Source organism: Saccopteryx bilineata, chromosome 4 (genome assembly GCF_036850765.1).
Source record: "Saccopteryx bilineata isolate mSacBil1 chromosome 4, mSacBil1_pri_phased_curated, whole genome shotgun sequence".
Classification (NCBI taxonomy): Eukaryota; Metazoa; Chordata; class Mammalia; order Chiroptera; family Emballonuridae; genus Saccopteryx; species Saccopteryx bilineata.
In genome coordinates, this window is record NC_089493.1 from 272,338,736 (window position 1) to 272,357,521 (window position 18,786).

Below are 18,786 nucleotides of genomic sequence, written 5' to 3' on the forward strand. Positions count from 1 at the left end.
TATTTGCTGGCAAAGTGGGAGGCCGAGGATGGATGAGAGTAAGTCTTTAAAAAAGAAAGGCACAGCACCCAGGTTCTAATTGTTGACTTTAATGCCATGTGAGGGTACTGAGGCTCCATGCACCAAAGTGCTCACAGACAAGTCATAAAAGAACACAGGAAGAGTTTTACTGTGTACACAAACCCAACACCATACAGAAGGAAGACAATGAACCCAGGTGACCTCCCACACTTGTGGCAACTGCCTGCTACTACACCGTCATTGTTCCCACCTCCTCCAACCCCCTGCCAACCCACTTTCCCTCCAATTAACATAGGTACACATATATGTTTCTTCCAGAATTCCAAAAAGTGCTTCTCCCACCCCAGTTCCCAATACTCCGGCTTCTGATGAATAAAGCCTTCTTTTAAGGACCACGAGGCACACACCACCTTCATAAAAGAGCCCCAGCAAAATGGTATCCTTAATAAAGAGCTTAATCACTTGTATCAGAATTAAATACAGACAGAGGTATGCAGAAGGGTGATATCTGAAATTCTAATTGGGATCAAAATGCCCAGTGTGAGTAGTTTTTGTTCTGTTGTTGTGAATCTAAACCTCTTCAGGGGCCAGCTTAGACCAAAATCACACACTGAGGCTCCACCCACTTTGTGGTTTGCATATGTCAAATTCGTAGTCCTCCAATGAGCAACCCTGACCAGGAAGATTCTAATACCTGGTTAGACTGAGGCACAAGGCTCAGATAGGTCCCAGAATATCCTAAACTCCAATGAGAAATACAGTAGACACTATCAGAGCACACCTGCCTGCTTTCTGAACTATAAACTCTATACAGCCTGGTGCACTAACCAGAGGTAGAATAAGAATGGTGTGGATTCCTCTATTGTTTCTACATATTTAGAGTGTTACCCAAAGAATTCCTCCACTGGGATGATGTAGTGTGTTTCATTGTGCTTTTGTTTGTCCTTTTTGTTGCCATCAAGTGTTTCGTTTTCATTGAACTTCGTTATAGTTAGCAAGGCACCATACAGTCCTATCTCCTAAAAGTTCCACCTTCCCAACCAGTGAGCACAGCACCTGGGAGGAAAGGTGCCCCAAGTCAAAAGGGAAGCCCCAAAGGCAGACACTTGGACCCGTCAATAACCACTGGCCTGTCTCATGGCAGGATGAGTCTAGTCCCTTGTCAGGATGACAGGCATTTACTGACCTTATGCACAAGAATTCTATAAAAATATACTTGCTTTCAATCAGGGAGAAGCATTCTTCCCTTGGAACTTTCCTTCCTGACCCAATCCTTATGCTCTGGGCCTGGCCATTTAGAGTTAAAAAGGAATTCAACTGGGAGAAGTCACTTTATCAGACAAATTTTATTTGGAGGCCTTTACCCCAGACCATCACATCCAAAAGCACTTTTCAGACTGGCCTTGGCTTCTTATCAGAGAATGGCCAAACTGGGCCGCTGAGTTCTTTTACCCACTGAGAAAGCTCTAAGCTGGATGCCAGTGTCCCTGTGCTTCCTGGTCTACTGGCCTGGAACCCTGTGTCCCCACCGTGGTACAGAGCACACCACCTTGAGGACATCACAGAGGGACAGAGAAATGGATGTCTCTAGCGAGAGGCACAGACACAGCGTCCCTGTAGTCCCAAGTAAGTCTTCCAGGGCCTGTTGAGCAAACCTGCATTTGAGTGTACCAGCCGCTCCCAGTCTCACATGTACAGACTCTAAATGACCTAGCAATGTGATGTGATGTGCTGGGCGTGGAAAAGAGGGGGTCAAGGCCGGACTACTGAAAGCAGTGGGTTTAATCATCTGCTCACTACCCACACTGACTTCTTCCTAAATACCTTGCCTCATAATCTGTCAAGAAATGAACTTGTATTAGGTAGTAACACCAATCAGAACAACTTACATGAAAGACTTTACTGTTAGAACAAGGCAAGAGCCATGTGGTTGGACTAAGCTCCAAGCAGGGACATCAGCTCCAGAAAAGTGACAATACATTATGGGTGAGAACAGTAGAGAGAACACATATCTCGGAACCAGCATGACTGACTGTACTTTCCTCTTAGATCTCCATCTGAATCTCTGCTCCTCTCATAAAAGAACACAATACAAGAATCTGTGTTCCCAGGAGGCCACTGCCCCAAGAAGGAATTCAGCCAAGGTCCCCGGGCTTGGCCTGCTCTTCCTCAGAAGGATGTGGACATTCTCGGCTCTCTGGCTCTACCTCACCAATATGGTCTTGTAAGACTGAGACCAGTGAGGCTGTGCACACCAGCTTTTCACATATTAAAAAAAAAGAAATCTCCCTATAAGAACACCTGGATATAGGCTAGTACAATTGTGTGTACAGGAGAGAAGCCCTCATTGCAGCCCAGATGTTACATTCCACATCGCTGCCGCCGCACAGGCTTCCTTAGGAGATGCACGGCCACCTCTGGGCCAGGGGCTGCACACAGCGTGAGAAGGAAACAAGTGGGAGCAGAACCTGGTGGATCTCTTTCTCTCTCTGAGACTGGGGAACGAACATGTCCTCCTACAGCTTTTGGGATAGTTGTGCCTCTTACCCAGCCCTTTCTTTACTTTTCCAGAACAGATGCTCTCCTAGGAGAATGTTAGCGGAATAAAGCAAGGTTTTAAAAAGAAGAGGCTCTGCCTGACCTGTAGTGGCACAGTGGACTGACCTGGAACGCTGAGGTCGCTGGTTCGAAACCCTGGGCTTGCCCGGTCAAGGCGCATACGAGAAGCAACTACTGGGAGTTGATGCTTCCCGCTACTACCCCAGTTTTCTCACTCTCCTCTCTCTAAAATCAATAAATAAAATCTGAAAAAAGAGAGGGGGTTCCACTATGCTGCTGAAACTATACAAAATACTATTAAAAAAATAAACCTTTAAAAAATAGTCATGGGGATGGAAAGTACAGCACAGGCCACGTAAGTCAGTAATATTTGTGATAACTGTGTGGTTTCAGATGAGTACTTTGTAAGGTAGGTAATTGTCTAACCACTGTGCTGTATACCTGAAACTAATATAATATTGTATGTCAACTCAAATTGAAAATAAAAAGAAAGTGTTTTATTTTATTTTTTAAAAAGAGAGGGTGGGGTGGAAAAAAAGAGGGGGTTCCTATTAAGGAGGTTCACAACAAACTGGATCCTGACAGATGAAATGGCAGCCAACGAGATGTTCTGAGCCTCCAGAAAGGATGTTACATCTCAAAGATAACAGATGGAGACATCTTGCCTGCTTGACTAGGGAATCTTCAAAAGGTGCCTCTGAAACTTACACTCCAGCCCTGTGAGGAGACAGCCCTTCAAGCAGGGAGGGTCGGTGGAGGAGAAGAGAAGCCAAGGCCCAAAGCAGGGCTGTAAACATTGTGCTTTTCTAAGGCCAACCTGGTGCATGGTTTCGGCAAGTATGGTTACATCTCCAAAAAGCAGTGAAGAATAGGTTTTGGGAAGAATATAGAGTTTTCACACCTAAAACAAAGCGTGGACTATTCCTGGGGGACGAAGGAGAAAGGATGCTCCTTCTTCAGCCAGGGACTATGAAGTGGCAACCTGGATAAACCCCCACCGGGTTCTATGTTCACTTGGACACAAACACAGGAGGGACTACCTGAACACGATGGAGGAAGTGATTATGCCTATGTGTTATTTTGGTAACATGGCTCTAAAAAGGGCAGAAACTCTTTAGCAAGGTAAAGAAAGTGACAAAACCTCTCTGGACTTCCTGGACAAGCCCTAGCTAGCCAGACCTCACTGGCCGTAGGGAAACACTACCGTGCCTGGAGGAAAGGCCAGGTGAGTGCAGGTACCAAGTCCCGTGGGCCACAAGCCCTGAGCCTGACCCTAGGGAACAGCAGGAGAGACTACAGCTGCACCTCCGTCCACTGGGAGCTGTGCCTCCGGACTCGGTCCTCACCTCAGCAGGTCTGGGGCAGTCAGTAGCCTTTCCAGAGATCTGACTCTCAGAGCCACTAGGGGAAAGGACATCCTCCCTGAAGGGACTCTATTCCCTACCAGGACTACTCACCACCATGTGATCTTGAACTCATAGATGGGGCGCTTGCAGTAGTAGTGGTTGATGAGGTGTTTGTCACACACCCCAATGCACTGGTGGTCCACGACGAGGCCCTGGGCTGAGAGGTCTGTGACCAGACAGTGCAACAGGTCATAAACATCAGCCACAGCCTCCCAGGGCCCAAAAGACACATCCACTTCACAGTGGTGCTCAAATAGCTGCCCATCACTCTCACTCCGCTCAAAGCGCAGAGAGTTGAGAAGTGGACACTCGTAGGGGGTGATGGGCATCTCTTCCTTGAAGACACAGACCTTGAGCTTGGCAAAGCGGGCCTTCCGCTGGACTGCACGCAGCCGGGCAATCTCCACAATCCGCTCCAAGTGGTCTATGGGGTGAATACAGCAGCTATCACTGTGATGGGGGTTGGCAGGTGGGGAGTGGGGCGAGGCAGTGGGAGGGCAGAGAGAGTCCCAGGGATGGCAGGACCCAAGAGGGAAGAAACAGATTCCCGGGGGAAGGGGCTCTGTGGGCCTATGCAGGATACAAACTTAAAAGGGATCGTGGTTCTTCACTGCAAAAGGAAACCAAAGGGATAGGATGAGGACTGTCCCATCCCATTCAGTGTTCCAACCATTCAGTCCTTTTGAAATGTGATTTGGTAACTATCACAAGCAAGGTAGACCTTCCTTAACCTGTATCTTCCCAGTGTGACCAAGAGGGATGAGCAGAAAGGGAGTGGGATTCTCTCCCATCCTGAGTAATACACATGAACCTCGGACCCACCTGCTCCGGCGGAGAGCTTGGTGCCAACAGATGCCTTGCAGCCCTCGTCCCCACACCCTGCCCGTCTGGCAGTTCAGCCCTCACCTTTGTAATAGGGCATGAGTCCCAGAAACGCCTGGCGCACTTTCTCCCCCTTCAGCGGCTGCATGTTCTCCAGCTGCTCCAAGAGGGGCCCGATGGCGTAGTACTGGGCCTCCTTGTACACAGCCCGCACACGTTCCCGGGGCGGCAGGTCCCCTGAGCGCAGGAAGTTCAGCACGTCTCTGAGCAGGAAGGAAGGAGGGCTGGTGAGAGGGAGCTAATGGGTTAGAGCACAGAGTCTGGAACCAGACTGCCAGCTGTGTAACCTTGAGTACGTGAACTTAAGCTCTCTGTGCCTCAATTTTCTCATCAGTAAAACAGGGAAATAAGAAAACTACTTCATAATACTATGAAGATTATGTAAATGAGTTAGTATATAAAAAGTGCTTAGGCCCTGGCCAGTTGGCTCAATGGACTGAGCATCCGCTGGTGTGCAGAAGTCCCACGTTTGATCCCCAGTCAGGGTACACATAAGAAGAGACCATCTGCTTCTCTTCCCCTTTATCTCCCTTCTCTCTTTCTTCCCCTCTCACATCTAGTGGCTTGATTGGTTCAAGTGCTGGCCCCGGGTACTGAGGATAGCTTGGTTGGTCCAGGTGTTGGCCTCAGGAACTGAGGATAGTTCGGTTTATTCGAGCACTGGACCCAGACGGGGTTGCCAGGTGGATCCTGGTCAGGGTGCACGAGGGAGTCTATTACCCCTCTTCTCACTTAAAAAAAAAAAGTGCTGACAATAACTGACACAAAGTAAGCCCTCAATAAGTGTTAACAGTTCTTATTAGCAGTATCATTATTATAATTACAATTATTATTAGGCATATTAGATATTAGGCATATATAGGTAATGGAAAGATATTACTAGCCCCTTAACACACAGGATGGGGCAGAATCAAGTTTTCAGTTGTGAGTACATCAAACACAGTTTATTCTTGTATTATTAATTATTGTATTATTTTCCATAAGAACAACTGTAAACCGACTTTTGTCCCCCTTGTATATATTTTAATTGAGGCAAATTAATATTCAATAAGTGTACAAATCTTAACTGTACTACTCAATTTTTTTTTTATTGTGTGAGAGGCGGGAGACAGAGACAGACTCCTGCATGTGCCCCAATTGGGATCCACCTGGCAAGCCCCCTACAGAGTGATGCTCTGTCCATCTGGGGCCGCTGCTCCATTGCTCGGCAACCAAGCTATTTCAGCACCTGAGGTGAGTCCATGGAACTATCCTCAGCGCCTGGGGCAAAAGTGTTCCAACCATTCAAGCCATGGCTGTGGGAGAGGAGGAGAGAAAAAAAAAAAGAGAAGGGGGTGGAGAGGCAGATGGTTACTTCTCCTGTGTGCCCTGACAAGGAATCAAACCTGGGACTTCCACATGCCGGGCCAACGCTCTATTGCTGAGTCAGATGGCCAGGGCCTCAATTAATTTGTAAGTGTGAATATACCCATACAACCACCACTGAGCTCAAGATACAGCACATTTCCGTTTCCTTAAAGCTCCCTTGTGCCTCGTCCCAGTCAGTCCTACAGAGGCAACCACTCTATTTCTACTTCTAACAAAGATTAGTTTTGCCTCTCTTGAAATTCATAAAAGTAGAATCATACAGTACGTTCTCTTTTGTGCCTGGCTTCTTTCCCTTGACCTGATATTTTTGAGATTTATCTTGTGTATAATAGCAGTTAGTTGCTTTTTATAGCTAGTAGCATATCATTGTATGCTACTGGATAAATTTACTATAATTTATTTCCTCATTCTCCTGTTGACGAACATTTGAGTAGTTTCCAGTTTGGGGCTCTTAGGATTAAAGCTGTGGTGAACATTCCTATTTAAGACTTGCTGTGAATACATGCATCAATTTCTCTTGGGTAAATATTAGAAGTAGAAATGTTCAGTCACAGTGCATGTTTAACAAAGTGACTGTAGCATTTTACATTCCCACTAGCAATGTAGAAGAGTTCTACATCTTCTACATATCCTTGCCATTAGTATTATTCTGTAGCTATAAGGAGAAGATCAAAAGTCTAAACCTAACATCTGAACAAACTGGTTCCAGGATTGAATAAAATCACGTATTACATTTCCTTAAAATAAAAATTCAGTTCCTTTAATTCTTTTCAGATTTTATAGTGCTAAGAATAATCAGACCCATCAATGGAAGGGGTGGGAAGGGCATTTCTTTTTTTCTTTTTTTTAATTAATTTCAGAGAGCGAAGGAGAGAGAGAAAGAGAGAGAGAGAGAGAGACAGAAACGTCTGTTCTTGTATGTGCCATGAGTGAGGGTCGAACTGGCAACCTCTACACTTTGAGACAATGATCTAACCAATGGAGCTATCCAGCCATGGTGGGAAGGGCTTTTCTGTAAGGATGTGTGAATAAACTCCAAGATTAAACTGCTGCTCTATAGTTAAGTCTATGACCATAATGCAACACCAGCTAACACTCACCCAGTATTAATCTCTGTCAGCTACTATTTGTGTGTTATCCCACTGAATCTTTTCAATATTATGGAATAAGTGCTGTCTTATGTCCATTTTATAAATGAGGAAAGTGGGGCTCAAAGAGGTTAAGGGACATCCTTGCTCAGGTGCAGACATGGCTGACTCTAAGCCCACACCCACGGTGGTCCAGACAGCAGTCCAAAGCGCTCTTCATTGATCATAATAGGAAAGCTGCACGGTGGGTGCTGGGGGTACGTTAGCAACACCAGCAGAGAAATTTACCCCACCAAACGCCCTAACTTCCTACTTTACTTTGTGAGAATCTTCCAACAACTTCATGTTCTGATGTTGAATCACAGGGCCCTGGAGCCCAGCAGTCTGAGGATAAATGCCAATATCCTGCTTTTTGCCCCACACCCTAGCCTGGCTCTGCCACTCTCCAGCTGTGGCCCCCTGGGCAAGGGGTACATCAGCTTAAAGCCAAACCCTATCCCTCTCCACAACCCCTTCCAAAATTGGTGCTCTAGGACCTTAAGCAAACCTTGGTGAGCTCTGGAGAACACCCCCCCAGGGCAAGGCCCAGACACCAGTGTTGTGGGAGCTGCCAGCTGGGGCCAGCACTTTCCTCCCCCACACAGCCTAGAACAAAAAACCTTTTTATAGCTCTGCAGTGGTTGTGACACTTTGTTTTCTCAGCACTGGAGGCAGCTGACAACCCAATAGGGAAACTCAGATGCTTCAAAGCAAATTATTTGACCAGAGGCTCCTTTCTGGGGATAAAAATGACCATTTTCTCAACGTGGGAATTCCTACTTGGAGCCCATCACAGAGACCTAGTGACTGGAGAGTTTCTGTCTCCTAGTCATTTCAAGGTCAAGGACCATGTGCATTCTTTAGTCATCTCCAAAGTTGCACTGAAGGGAAAGAGAGCTTCAGCCATATATTCTGAAAGGACCTGGCCAGGGTCACACCAAGGTGCTCTATTTGATCCACACAACAGGCCTGCAAGGCCTATAATTATTTCTCATTTCACAAACAAGGAAATCGAAGTCAAGAGTCTTTAAATTGTTTATGTGTAAGGAGGTCTTTTCTCAGGAAAGGTTATCTATCTTTTGTGAGTCTGTCTCTCCATGTTTTAGTCATTGTTTTTAAGACTTACCTTGGCAACCTTAAAGGATGGAAACCCTATGTTGGCCCTTCCCTCACCTTTTCTATTTGTTTTAAACTATTTTAAGAATTCTGGGAACCACAGCCACACACAATAGTCCCTCCCTAACAGCAATGCTGAGCCCCAGATCTGATCTGAGGGTGTTCTCCAAGAAGGTGCTGTAGAACTCTCCCACTGCACACCTATTCCTTTCCACACCAATGATGACTGCACAGTCTCAAATTATGTAGAGTAGAAGCAGTTTCCTCACATACAGCCAGTATGTGTTACCTGGGATTTCTCCAGCTGTCCTTGTCTCTTCTGGAAAAGAAACTGAAACTTCTGATCCACTTAATAGACACATTTATTAAAGTCTGTCAGTAGGTTATCGCCTCTTCTAGGTACTTTGGATAATACTGAAGCCCCATACCCAAGCCCAGGCCACTCACTTGCTAGGACTACAAAGATGATCGTAGAGGGAGAAACATACCCAAAGTGCGTGCCATCCCGATCAATGAAGTACCGGCCCTCAGCATCAGTGGGGATGTAATGACGCCCGCTGAACATGGCCGCCAGCATGGTGTCTTCGTAGCGCCTCAGGGTTGACAGGCGTGTGGTGAAGTGAGCCCCTCCAATGTTAAGGGGAACAACCTCAGGAAACTGGAATAAAAACAGCTGCATGTTCAGCCAGGCAAGAAAAATGAAAGCCGGTCTGCTCTGTTGGCAGACTTCTTGGGTCTGATTAAAGCCTCACCATTCACTCAGTCACCCAAAACCAAGCCCCGGGAGTCTTTCCAAACACTCTTCTCTCTCCCCCTTCCCCACACTCACCAGTTGCCAAGTCCTATCCATCCTCCCCGGATAGTTCCTAAATCAGGTCTCTTCACTCCTATCCTACTCTCTGTGCTCTAGAGTCCAAAGCCTTCATCGTCTTCCTTTCACTTTCTGAATTTACCAATTTTGTGCCCTTGCTCATGCTGTCTTCTCTGTCTAAAAGACTCTTAGCACTCTCTCTGTCCTCCTAGCAGATGCAAGTGCCCCACAGGGTGGTGTACACTGTCCACTGCACAGAGGTGCCTGGGTGAGAGTGATCTGCTAGCCCAGATGCAGATCACTCAGTGTCCTTTTTCCAATTCACATCAAGGCGCCATATAGGTTAGTGGCATCCACTCATTCTAAGAGCTTCAATTCAAGTTCCCCTACTCTGTGAGCTTTCCTGCTCTATTGTCCCTTGCAAACTCCCAAGACAGAGTTAACTCAACACTCCCTCCACTGTGCTGTCACCATATGCCACATTCTCCTCTAATATAGTGCCTAACACAATACATTGGTAATTATTTTCTTCTGTCAGCTGACTTACTAGATCCCAAACTGCCCGAGGGCAGGGACATCGTGTTCAGCAATCATGAGGCATCCACAGCAGGCTTCATGATGTTTGTTAAATAATTCCTTCTTAATCTGTCAAGTGAGATTAGTCTCCAGTTCAGCTAAGGTTCTGGAGGTAAGGGCAGGGTGAAGAATGAGGAATGATGGAATAGATTTCCCCTGTGAAGCTCTAGGGGTCTCCCTAAAATATTTGGAACCTTGTCTGTTCTTTTCCTTTTCTGTTATCTTTCACTCATTGTGATTTTGAAAGACTGAAGGCTAGTTCTCTCTAGTTTTCCAACTCTCCTCCCAAATTGACGAAAATTTCCTCCTAGTGCATACTTTTCAATATTACAACATCTCTCTGGCTCCAGTAAACATCTATGTATATTCATCTAGTAAGTCCTTTTTCCCCACTTTCAAATTCTTTGAGTCAAGTAGGGCAAGTATACATTAAAGTAATCCAGGGCCTTGTGCAGTGCCTGACTTGCAGTGAAGACCCAAATATGCACTGAATGATAATGAATTAGGTGTTTACAGTACCACGTATGTATGTACCCTTCTGCACTCAAAGGACAGACAATGCCTTCTGCTTATTCTACAGCTAGTAAGCTAGTTGTATTCTTCAATAAGCTCCTCTAAAACTAGTCTAGGTGCATACCAAGAACTCAAGTATTATTTTGAGATAATAATACTTTACATTTCTGGAGCTCTTTAAACCTTTCCCAAGGACTTCTCATACCCATACCAATCCAAGAGTTTGTTCCATATTAGACATGAAAAGACTGAGGCAGAGAGGAAAAAGCACTCAAAAACAATTTTAGATCTACAGGGAGCAATGTAATCTGTGGGGGAAACTGGCACTGGAGTCCTGACCTACCGTCTCTGGGTCCTGTACTCTTTCCTTCAAAGCACATTATTTCCCCAATGACAATGAACAAGAAAACAGTACCAGTATGTCTCTAATGCCTCCCCCCTCCAATGCAAAGAGTACTTCTAGAGTTTTGTTCATTCTCCTATGTCCCATGTCGTTAAAGGTATGGACTTCTAATCCCTAGAAAACACTATCTGCTTCCCAAAAGCCTCATGCAGCCCTGCTCCGCCCCCCTGGGACTCTGTCCATTCTTCTCTGTGTCCACACATCACATGCGCCCAGATCTGGCACTACCTTGGCTACTCCTTCCTGGCCTCTGTCTTCAGTGCCCTCCAGTGCCCCACCTTCCCTCCACCCCTTCTCTTAACGGTCATTTCAGGTGTTAATGCAATACTGTCATACACATTAAGGCCAGTGGAAGTCACAACACAGCAGCTAGTGGGGTAAAGCCAAGGAATTTTCAGATGAGTGTGGACACATCTACCAACTGGCCTGCTTCTTACCTGTGCACAGTCCCTTACTCCACTCTCAGGGCAGCTGGGGATTGGGTCTGGGTAACCACCAAGGTCTCTTGGATTTTCTGGAAGGCACTATCATCTCTTGGAGCTCCAAGGTCCCCCTTCCACGGAATAAATCAACCTTACAGGCAGTGAGGACTGGAAGGATGGGGTTCAGGGCCAGGTGACCTCTGGGGCAGGGAAGCCACAGCTGGTGCATTTTATGGGGGAGAGGGGGGTGGGCGGGCAGGAGAGCACGGCTCTTCTGGAGCACCCCGCAGCCTGACCCTTGACCTCCAAACCCAGCGGTGCTCACATCCCAAGGTCAGCTCCGCCCTGCACCTGCTCTGCCCCTGCGCCCCCTCCCACGCCCCTCTTCCATCCTGGTACCTCTTGGGGCAGCAGGGGCAGCACGTGCCCCGCCTGCGTGGCCGTCGGGGTGGCCGGTTCCAGAAAGTCGTCTTCGGCGTCGGAGCTGGACATGGCACCGTCCGGGCGACGGCTGTCTGGCTCCCGCTCCGTGACTACCACCATCCCTCTGGCTCTGGGCAGTGGGCGCGGCTTCGGGCAGGCGGGCAACAGACCGGGCGGCACTAGCGGGGAGCAGCGCCTGGCATGACGCGGGCAGCCAACGGGCGCGGTTCGGGGGCCGGGTAGAGAGGGCAGCGCGGCGCAGGCCTCGGAGCCGCCGCTCCCACACCGGACAGATGGGCTTAACGGGCCACCGCACGGACCGCCGGGGAGCCGGCCTGACGCGGGCTCCGGCTACTGGCAGAGCCCCCGCTTGCCCCGCCCCTGATCGGCAGAAAGCTCGCCCAGTCCTAAAGCAGGTAGGGCGGTCAGCTTGCGCTTGAGTGGCTACTAGAACCGGCTGGCTTGCCTGCCCTGCTCTGATTGGCTCTATGACCAGCGGGCACGCCCTCTCCTCCCTTAGCGTTCCCCTAACGGTGGTCCCTCAAGCAATGCGGGAAAGAGGGATCTCCGCCTCTGAATGGGGCCTCCTGGTGGGCTTTGAGGGTGGCTCCTGCCGTAACAACATAGGAACCTTATTTTCTTTAATCTGCCTTTTTATTTCGATTTTTTTCCCTTGACTCACACTGGCCTCAGAAGTGCCCTGACTCACCCACCTCCCTCTCCCTGTTCGATCCTTAAGCCCTCAGGACAATGAGATTGTGGTCAGCATTCAGTAGTCTAGAAACAAAAGCCGCAGATCTGTTGACCACAGAGACAGTTTCCCAACAGTCTAGCCCTCAGCTCCAGAACACCGTACAGACTGAATCCTTGCAAAACTATGTAGATGAAGAAACTCCATGGTTGACATCAGGAGATGCAATGATCACCTGCCGACCCTAGCGCTGACCAATCAGTAGAGGCCAGACACTGACCATGACCCTAACTTAACTCCCTTAGTCACTATGATTAAAGATTTTCAAAAGCATTTTTAACCCATCCCCCAGAAGCCATAAGGGAGCCAGGTCTTTAAGTATTAGCTATCTGTGACTCATAGTGCCATTTTCTTAATAAATTTTCACTTTCTTGGATGTAAACTTGGAAGACACTGTTTGTGTCTTCCCGGGCTTAGATGCACACAGGCAAATGAACCCCTTCAGTGTGGGGGCAACACCTCATAACTTGAGAGCAGTGAGAGCTCCTGACCTAGTTGTTTGTCTCTGGGGCAGTGGTCTGGTGCCTCCTCAGGTGTGAAAGGCCAGAGAAATTTGGGGTGAGGGTGGGCGGGTCACTTCAACAGAGGTGTGGGGTTGGGGGCTGAAATCACTGAGGTTGTAAAAAAGGAGGGCAGCACTGGGCCACGGATTGCCCCTCCTTAAACTACAATGGCAAAACATGGGTTTCCTTTTATTTCCCAATTGCAGGAATCTGAAAAAGAAAACTCAAAATAGGGGCAATTGAGCTCAATTAAGAATGACAATGAGTATCCACCTCCCCCCTGCCGGTTCCCTCACTGGGCACCTGGAGACAGATGGAGACGGTCCCGCACGAAGCTCAGGCTGGCCAGTCAGAGTCCAGCCTGACCCCATGCATCTGTCTGCAGCCTTGAACGCTGTGTCCGCTGGTACTGCTGGGTCAGCGCAGGGAGTCTCCTAGGGATCAAGGTCTTAACTCTCTCAGAACATGTTTACACTCAGTGCCTCATCTGATTCTCACATTATTGTGACAGAAAAGGAAAATGATGCCTAGAGCAGTGGTCCTCAACCCCCGGGCCGCTGACCATACAGGTCTGTGGGCCATTTGGTAGCGATCCGCAGAGAAAGAATAAATAACTTACATTATTTCCGTTTTATTTATATTTAAGTTTGAACGATGTTTTATTTTTTAAAAATGACCAGATTCCCTCTGTTACATACGTCTAAGACTCACTCTTGATGCTTGTCTCGGTCACGTGATACATTTATCCGTCCCACCCTAAAGGCCGGTCCATGAAAATATTTTCTGACATTAAACCGGTCGGTGGCCCAAAAAAGGTTGAGGACCACTGGCCTAGAGGATTAGGTCAGCATCTGGGAGGTGAGTAATGAGCTAGAGACACAGCACTTCCTCTGTTGGACCAATCACACTCCCAGCTGTGGGTGTCTCCTTCCTAGGTTAGTGTTTTCTCCAACTTTAGTTGCATTGAAATCACTGCAAGGGGACCTTGTTAAAATACAGGTTCCCAGCCCCACTTCCAGACAGTCTGATTTGGTAGGCCTGGGAGGTAGCACTTGATTTGGCACTCCTAACACACTCCTAGGTCATTCTGATGCTGAACCACACTCTTAGTAGCACCACGCTGGCCCTCAGAGGCCTTCTATCTATCACTACCTACTCCAGCCTTTCTCAAAAATATCTATAACAAGAAGAAAAATTACAATAAAATTTTCTTTTTATCCTATGACAATTAGGATGTTTCAGCTATAATAGAAACCTCAACCAAAAGTGGTTTTATATAAAAAAATTTTTGATTCTCTTACATAACAAAAAGTCTGAGTAGATCCTGGGTCAGCTCATTAAGTAACTTAACAAGGAGTTACCTGCACCAGCTTCCTTCCATTTATCCACTCTGCCAGATGGCCCCTAGGCACCCATATGACAAAACCACAGAATTAAGGGCGATCAGGGAGACATTTATTCCAACACCTTAATGCAAGGCTGTATACAGAAAATGAGAAGGGAGCCCAAAGGTTCAGAAGATAAGGAAATCCATGGACAATTAGTTTTAGGTTGCTGAATGTGTTGGAGTTTTCATCTTCCATTTCTGCTTAGAATTTCCTTCAGGAATGTGGTTTCCCAGTTGGTTGTGTTTACACAGTGGGGAGAAATCCAAGGTCAGCAGCCTGGAATGAGGACTTGCTGAGTGAGTAGAAAGGGGCTGGAGCAGGCTTTCTGGGAAAGCAGGGCAGTTTGCTGGCCGCTGCTGTCGCCACCCCACAGTGGAATGACTTCCAGGCCAGTTCACATGAGGGCTGCAGGGAACAGTCAGTGAGCCCTGAGGGAGGGGTGCCCACACGGAGAGGGGTGCTGCATAAAATTTCATTTCCAACAGTCACCGAACAAATAGTTCTACAAGCATCAAGCCCTGAGATTCGTAAACTGGATTCTATTTTCAATGCCTTCCCAAAGAAAAGAACTTTTGAATTCTGACAAATCTCCAAAATGATTCAGCTACTGAATTTTCTCTCCTGATTCTAATTTATTGAATAAATAATTTAACAACAGTAAAGGAAATGAAAGCAGAAACAGAAGCATGCAATTTCCATATTATCTTCTTTTTGTTTTACTTTTTATTTAAGTATTTTAGACATATAAAAATTAAAGGTATACTAAATTAAAAACTGCATACTCAGAAACTGGGGAGATTTCCAGCCAAGATGGCCACATCAAATTACAACTAAACTACAGAATAAGCATCACTAAGAATCACCTGAAGACCAGCTGAACAGAAATCCTGTAACTAAGGAGATACAGAAGAAGCCACATGGAGACTGTGAGGAGGGCGCGGAGATACTGAAGGAACTGGTCCCACACCCACGTGTGGTGATTAAAAATCGGCAGGAATATCTCAGCCTCAGAGGCTCCCCCTGAGAAGCAAGGGGTCCTGGCCCCACACTGGGCTCCCCAGCCCAGGGTTCCAGTGCTGGGAATAGAAGTCTCCATAACTTCTAGCAGTGAAAACCAGCAGGGATTATGGCTGAGTGAGACAGAGGCTGCTAGAGTCCTAGGCATTCCCCCTTAAAGGGCCCAAGCACAGACTGAACATACTGACAGACTCACTCGATCTGAGCCCCAGCACTTGGGAAGCCCTTTGAAAAGCAGCAGGTACATCAGGGAGGAACTAAATTGTCTCACTTCAGGTTAAGGACTGGAGGGGAGCATTCTCCCAGATAGGAATGCTGGCAGCTGCCACTGTTCCTTTGCTGAGTCCTCCCCTCACCCAGCCTGCAAGTGCAGGCAGGCAGGTGCCCAGTCTGAGTCTCCATCAACCTGGCTAATGCTGGTTGCCCTACCATGGTGATTCCCTAAGACCCTGCACCACCAAACCTGCAGACCCACCCAAGCTGCTTTTAGCAGCTGTTCCACGCAAATGGCCTGTCTTGGTTCATGCTGTGGACTTTCCTAAAATCTCTCAAAGGTTCACAAACCCCAAACAAGCAGTGTCTGGCTTCATTGTGCTCCGTACCTCTTGCTAAGCAGCCCCAACATTAGCTTGTACTAGCGGCAGCTCGCCTAGTTTGTATCTTAGCCTCTCCCAGGTGCCTCCAAGCCTAGAACAAGTGGAAATCATCTGCATATAACTCTGTAGCTCATACCTGGTGGTCCTGGGCCAGGCACAGGCAGCAGCTGACCTTGGCTTACACGAGAGCCCATTCCAAGAGTCCCGGAACCAACATACCTGGTGGCCAGCTTCACACCACACCAGAACACCACTCAACCGCTTCCACAAACAACACACCCAATGAATCGACTCAGCAGGCACCAGAGCCTTGCTAAATGGAATCCCGCTCCATGGGGCCAGCCCCTGCACAACAGCTTCTCCACTCTAGTCATGGCCAGTCTCACAGCCAATCAGCCTGAGTGTCAGTCCCTCCCATTGACATTCCAAGAGCAATCAAAGCTCAACCACAACAAGAAGGCACACATAAGGGACACACCTGGAGCAGCTGGCTCAGGTGATGAGGAAGATTTGTCACTGGGCCCCACAGGACATTTACTATATAAGGCCACTCTACCAAGAGCAGGAGACATAGCAGTCATACCTAATACATAGACACAAACACAGGGAGTAAGCAAAATGAAAAGATAAAGAAATTTACCCCAAATGAAAAAAACAGAACAAAACTCCAGAAAATGAACAAATTATACGGAGACAAGCAATCTACCATATGCAGATTTCAAAACACTGGTTGTAAGTACGCTCAGTGAACAGGGGAAGAATAGATGATTTCATCTATTCTTTAACAAAGAGAAAGAAAACATAAAGATGGAGATAGAAAACAAAAAACGAACCAGTCAGAAATAAAGAATACAATGACTGAAATGAAGAATACCTTAGAGCAGTGTTTTTCAATTGCTGGTCTATGGACCAGTGCTGGTCCGCCAGAAATTTTGTGCCAGTCCAAAAAGGCTTATCATTTAGAACTAAAGGACAGATAACTTTTCAGGAAAAAAAAAAAAAAAAGCTAAAAGCGTTCATCACTATCAAATCGTATTACAAGAAATGTTACAGGGACTTCTTTAAGAATAGAAAAGGGGGCCCTGGCTGGTTGGCTCAGCGGTAGAGCGTCGGCCTGGCGTGCGGGGGACCCGGGTTCGATTCCCGGCCAGGGCACATAGGAGAAGCGCCTATTTGCTTTTCCACCCCCCCCTTCCTCTCTGTCTCTCTCTTCTCCTCCCGCAGCCAAGGCTCCATTGGAGCAAAGATGGCCCGGGCAATGGGGATGGCTCCTTGGCCTCCGGTCGGGCGCATGCGGGAGTCTGTCTGACTGTCTCTCCCCGTTTCCAGCTTCAGAAAAAAAACAAAAAACAAAAAAGAATAGAAAAGGGTCCTGGCCGGTTGGCTCAGTGGTAGAGCCTCAGCCTGGCGTGCAGGAGTCCTGGGTTTGATTCCCGGCCAGGGCACACAGGAGAAGCGCCCATCTGCTTCTCCACCCCCCCTACTTCCTCTCTGTCTCTCTCTTCCCCTCCTGCAGCCAAGGCTTCATTGGAGCAAAGTTGGCCCGGGCGCTGAGGATGGCTTCGTGGCCTCTGCCTCAGGCACTAGAATGGCTTTGGTTGCAACAGAGCAATGCCCCAGAGGGGCAGAGCATCGCCCCCTGGTGGGCATGCTGGGTGGATCCCGGTCAGGTGCATGCAGGAGTCTGTCTGACTGCCTCCCCGTTTCCAACTTCAGAAAAATACAAAAAAAAAAAAAAGAATAGAAAAGATCAAATATGTGAATAATAAAAGGGCAATAATTACATACCTATCGATAGTTATTTTCAATGTAAATGGGTTAAATGCTCCAATCAAAAGACACAGGGTGCACTGGCCAGTTGGCTCAGTGGTAGAGCATCGGCCCAGCTTGTGGAAGTCCTGGGTTCAGTTGCCGGCCAGGGCCCATCTGTTTCTCCACCCCTCCCCCTCTCCTTTCTCTCTATCTTTTTCTTCCCTTCTCACAGCCAAGGCTCCACTGGAGCAAAGTTGGCCCGGGCACTGAGGATGGCTCCATGGCCTCCACCTCAGGCATTAGAATGGCTCCAATTGCAGTGGAGCAGGGATCCCCAAACTACGGCCCACATGCGGCCCCCTAAGGCCATTTATCCAGCCCCCACCACACTTCCAGAAGGGGCACCTACTTCATTGGTGCTCCTGGAGCACTGTATGTGGTGGTGCTGCAAAGCGCGGCTTCGCTAATGTACAGTACTACTTCCGGTGATGCAGGACGCAAGCGCTACGGCTCCGGAAGTGCGTCATATCACTAGTTACAGCTAGCAGTGACAAATATGGAACCGGACATTGATCATTTCATTAGCCAAAAGCAGGCCCATAGTTCCCATTGAAATACTGGTCAGTTTGTTGATTTAAATTTACTTGTTCTTTATTTTAAATATTGTATTTGTTCCCGTTTTGTTTTTCACTTTAAAATAAGATATGTGTAGTGTGCATAGGGATTTGTTCATATTTTTTATTTAGTCCAGCCCTCCAACGGTCTGAGGGACAGTGAACTGGCCACCTGTGTAAAAAGTTTGGGGACCCCTGCAGTGCAGTAATGCCCCAGAGGGGCTGAGCATTGCCCCCTGGTGGGCATGACAGATGGATCCCAGTCGGGCACATGCGGGAGTCTGTCTGCCTGCCTCCCCACCACCCCCATCCCCGCGGCTTCTCACTCTGGAAAAATAAAATAAAATAAAATAAAAAGACACAGGTAGCTGAATGAATAAGAAAATAGAACCCATACACAAGTCCCATTTCAGATCCAAAGATACACACAGACTGAAAATAAATGGACGGAAAAAGATATTTCATGCAAATGGAAATAAAAAAACTGGGGTAGCAACATTTATCTGAGACAAAATAGACTTAAAAAATAAAGGCTATG

At 47.5% G+C, this 18,786-nt stretch overlaps 1 protein-coding gene across 8 annotated transcripts in view; it reads right to left on the minus strand.

The window, feature by feature from the left end:
* The window catches only part of LOC136334449 (BTB/POZ domain-containing protein KCTD7), a 106,872-nt gene extending 90,722 nt beyond the window's left edge, over positions 1 to 16,150 (minus strand). For 3 of the 8 annotated variants that reach the window (XM_066274677.1, XM_066274676.1, XM_066274684.1), the window contains exons 1-4: positions 11,604 to 11,947; positions 8,968 to 9,137; positions 4,893 to 5,071; positions 4,038 to 4,410 (exon numbers count right to left, since the gene is read on the minus strand). In XM_066274677.1, coding sequence (XP_066130774.1) covers positions 4,038 to 4,410; positions 4,893 to 5,071; positions 8,968 to 9,137; positions 11,604 to 11,747 — 866 coding nt within the window. In that variant the 5' untranslated portion in view covers positions 11,748 to 11,947. Of the gene's footprint in view, positions 1 to 73; positions 3,314 to 4,037; positions 4,411 to 4,892; positions 5,072 to 8,967; positions 9,138 to 11,219; positions 11,240 to 11,603; positions 11,948 to 16,101 lie in introns of those variants that run through there. The other 5 variants (XM_066274685.1, XM_066274682.1, XM_066274679.1 and 2 more) reach the window with 5 other exon arrangements.
* Positions 16,151 to 18,786: the final 2,636 nt, after the last annotated feature.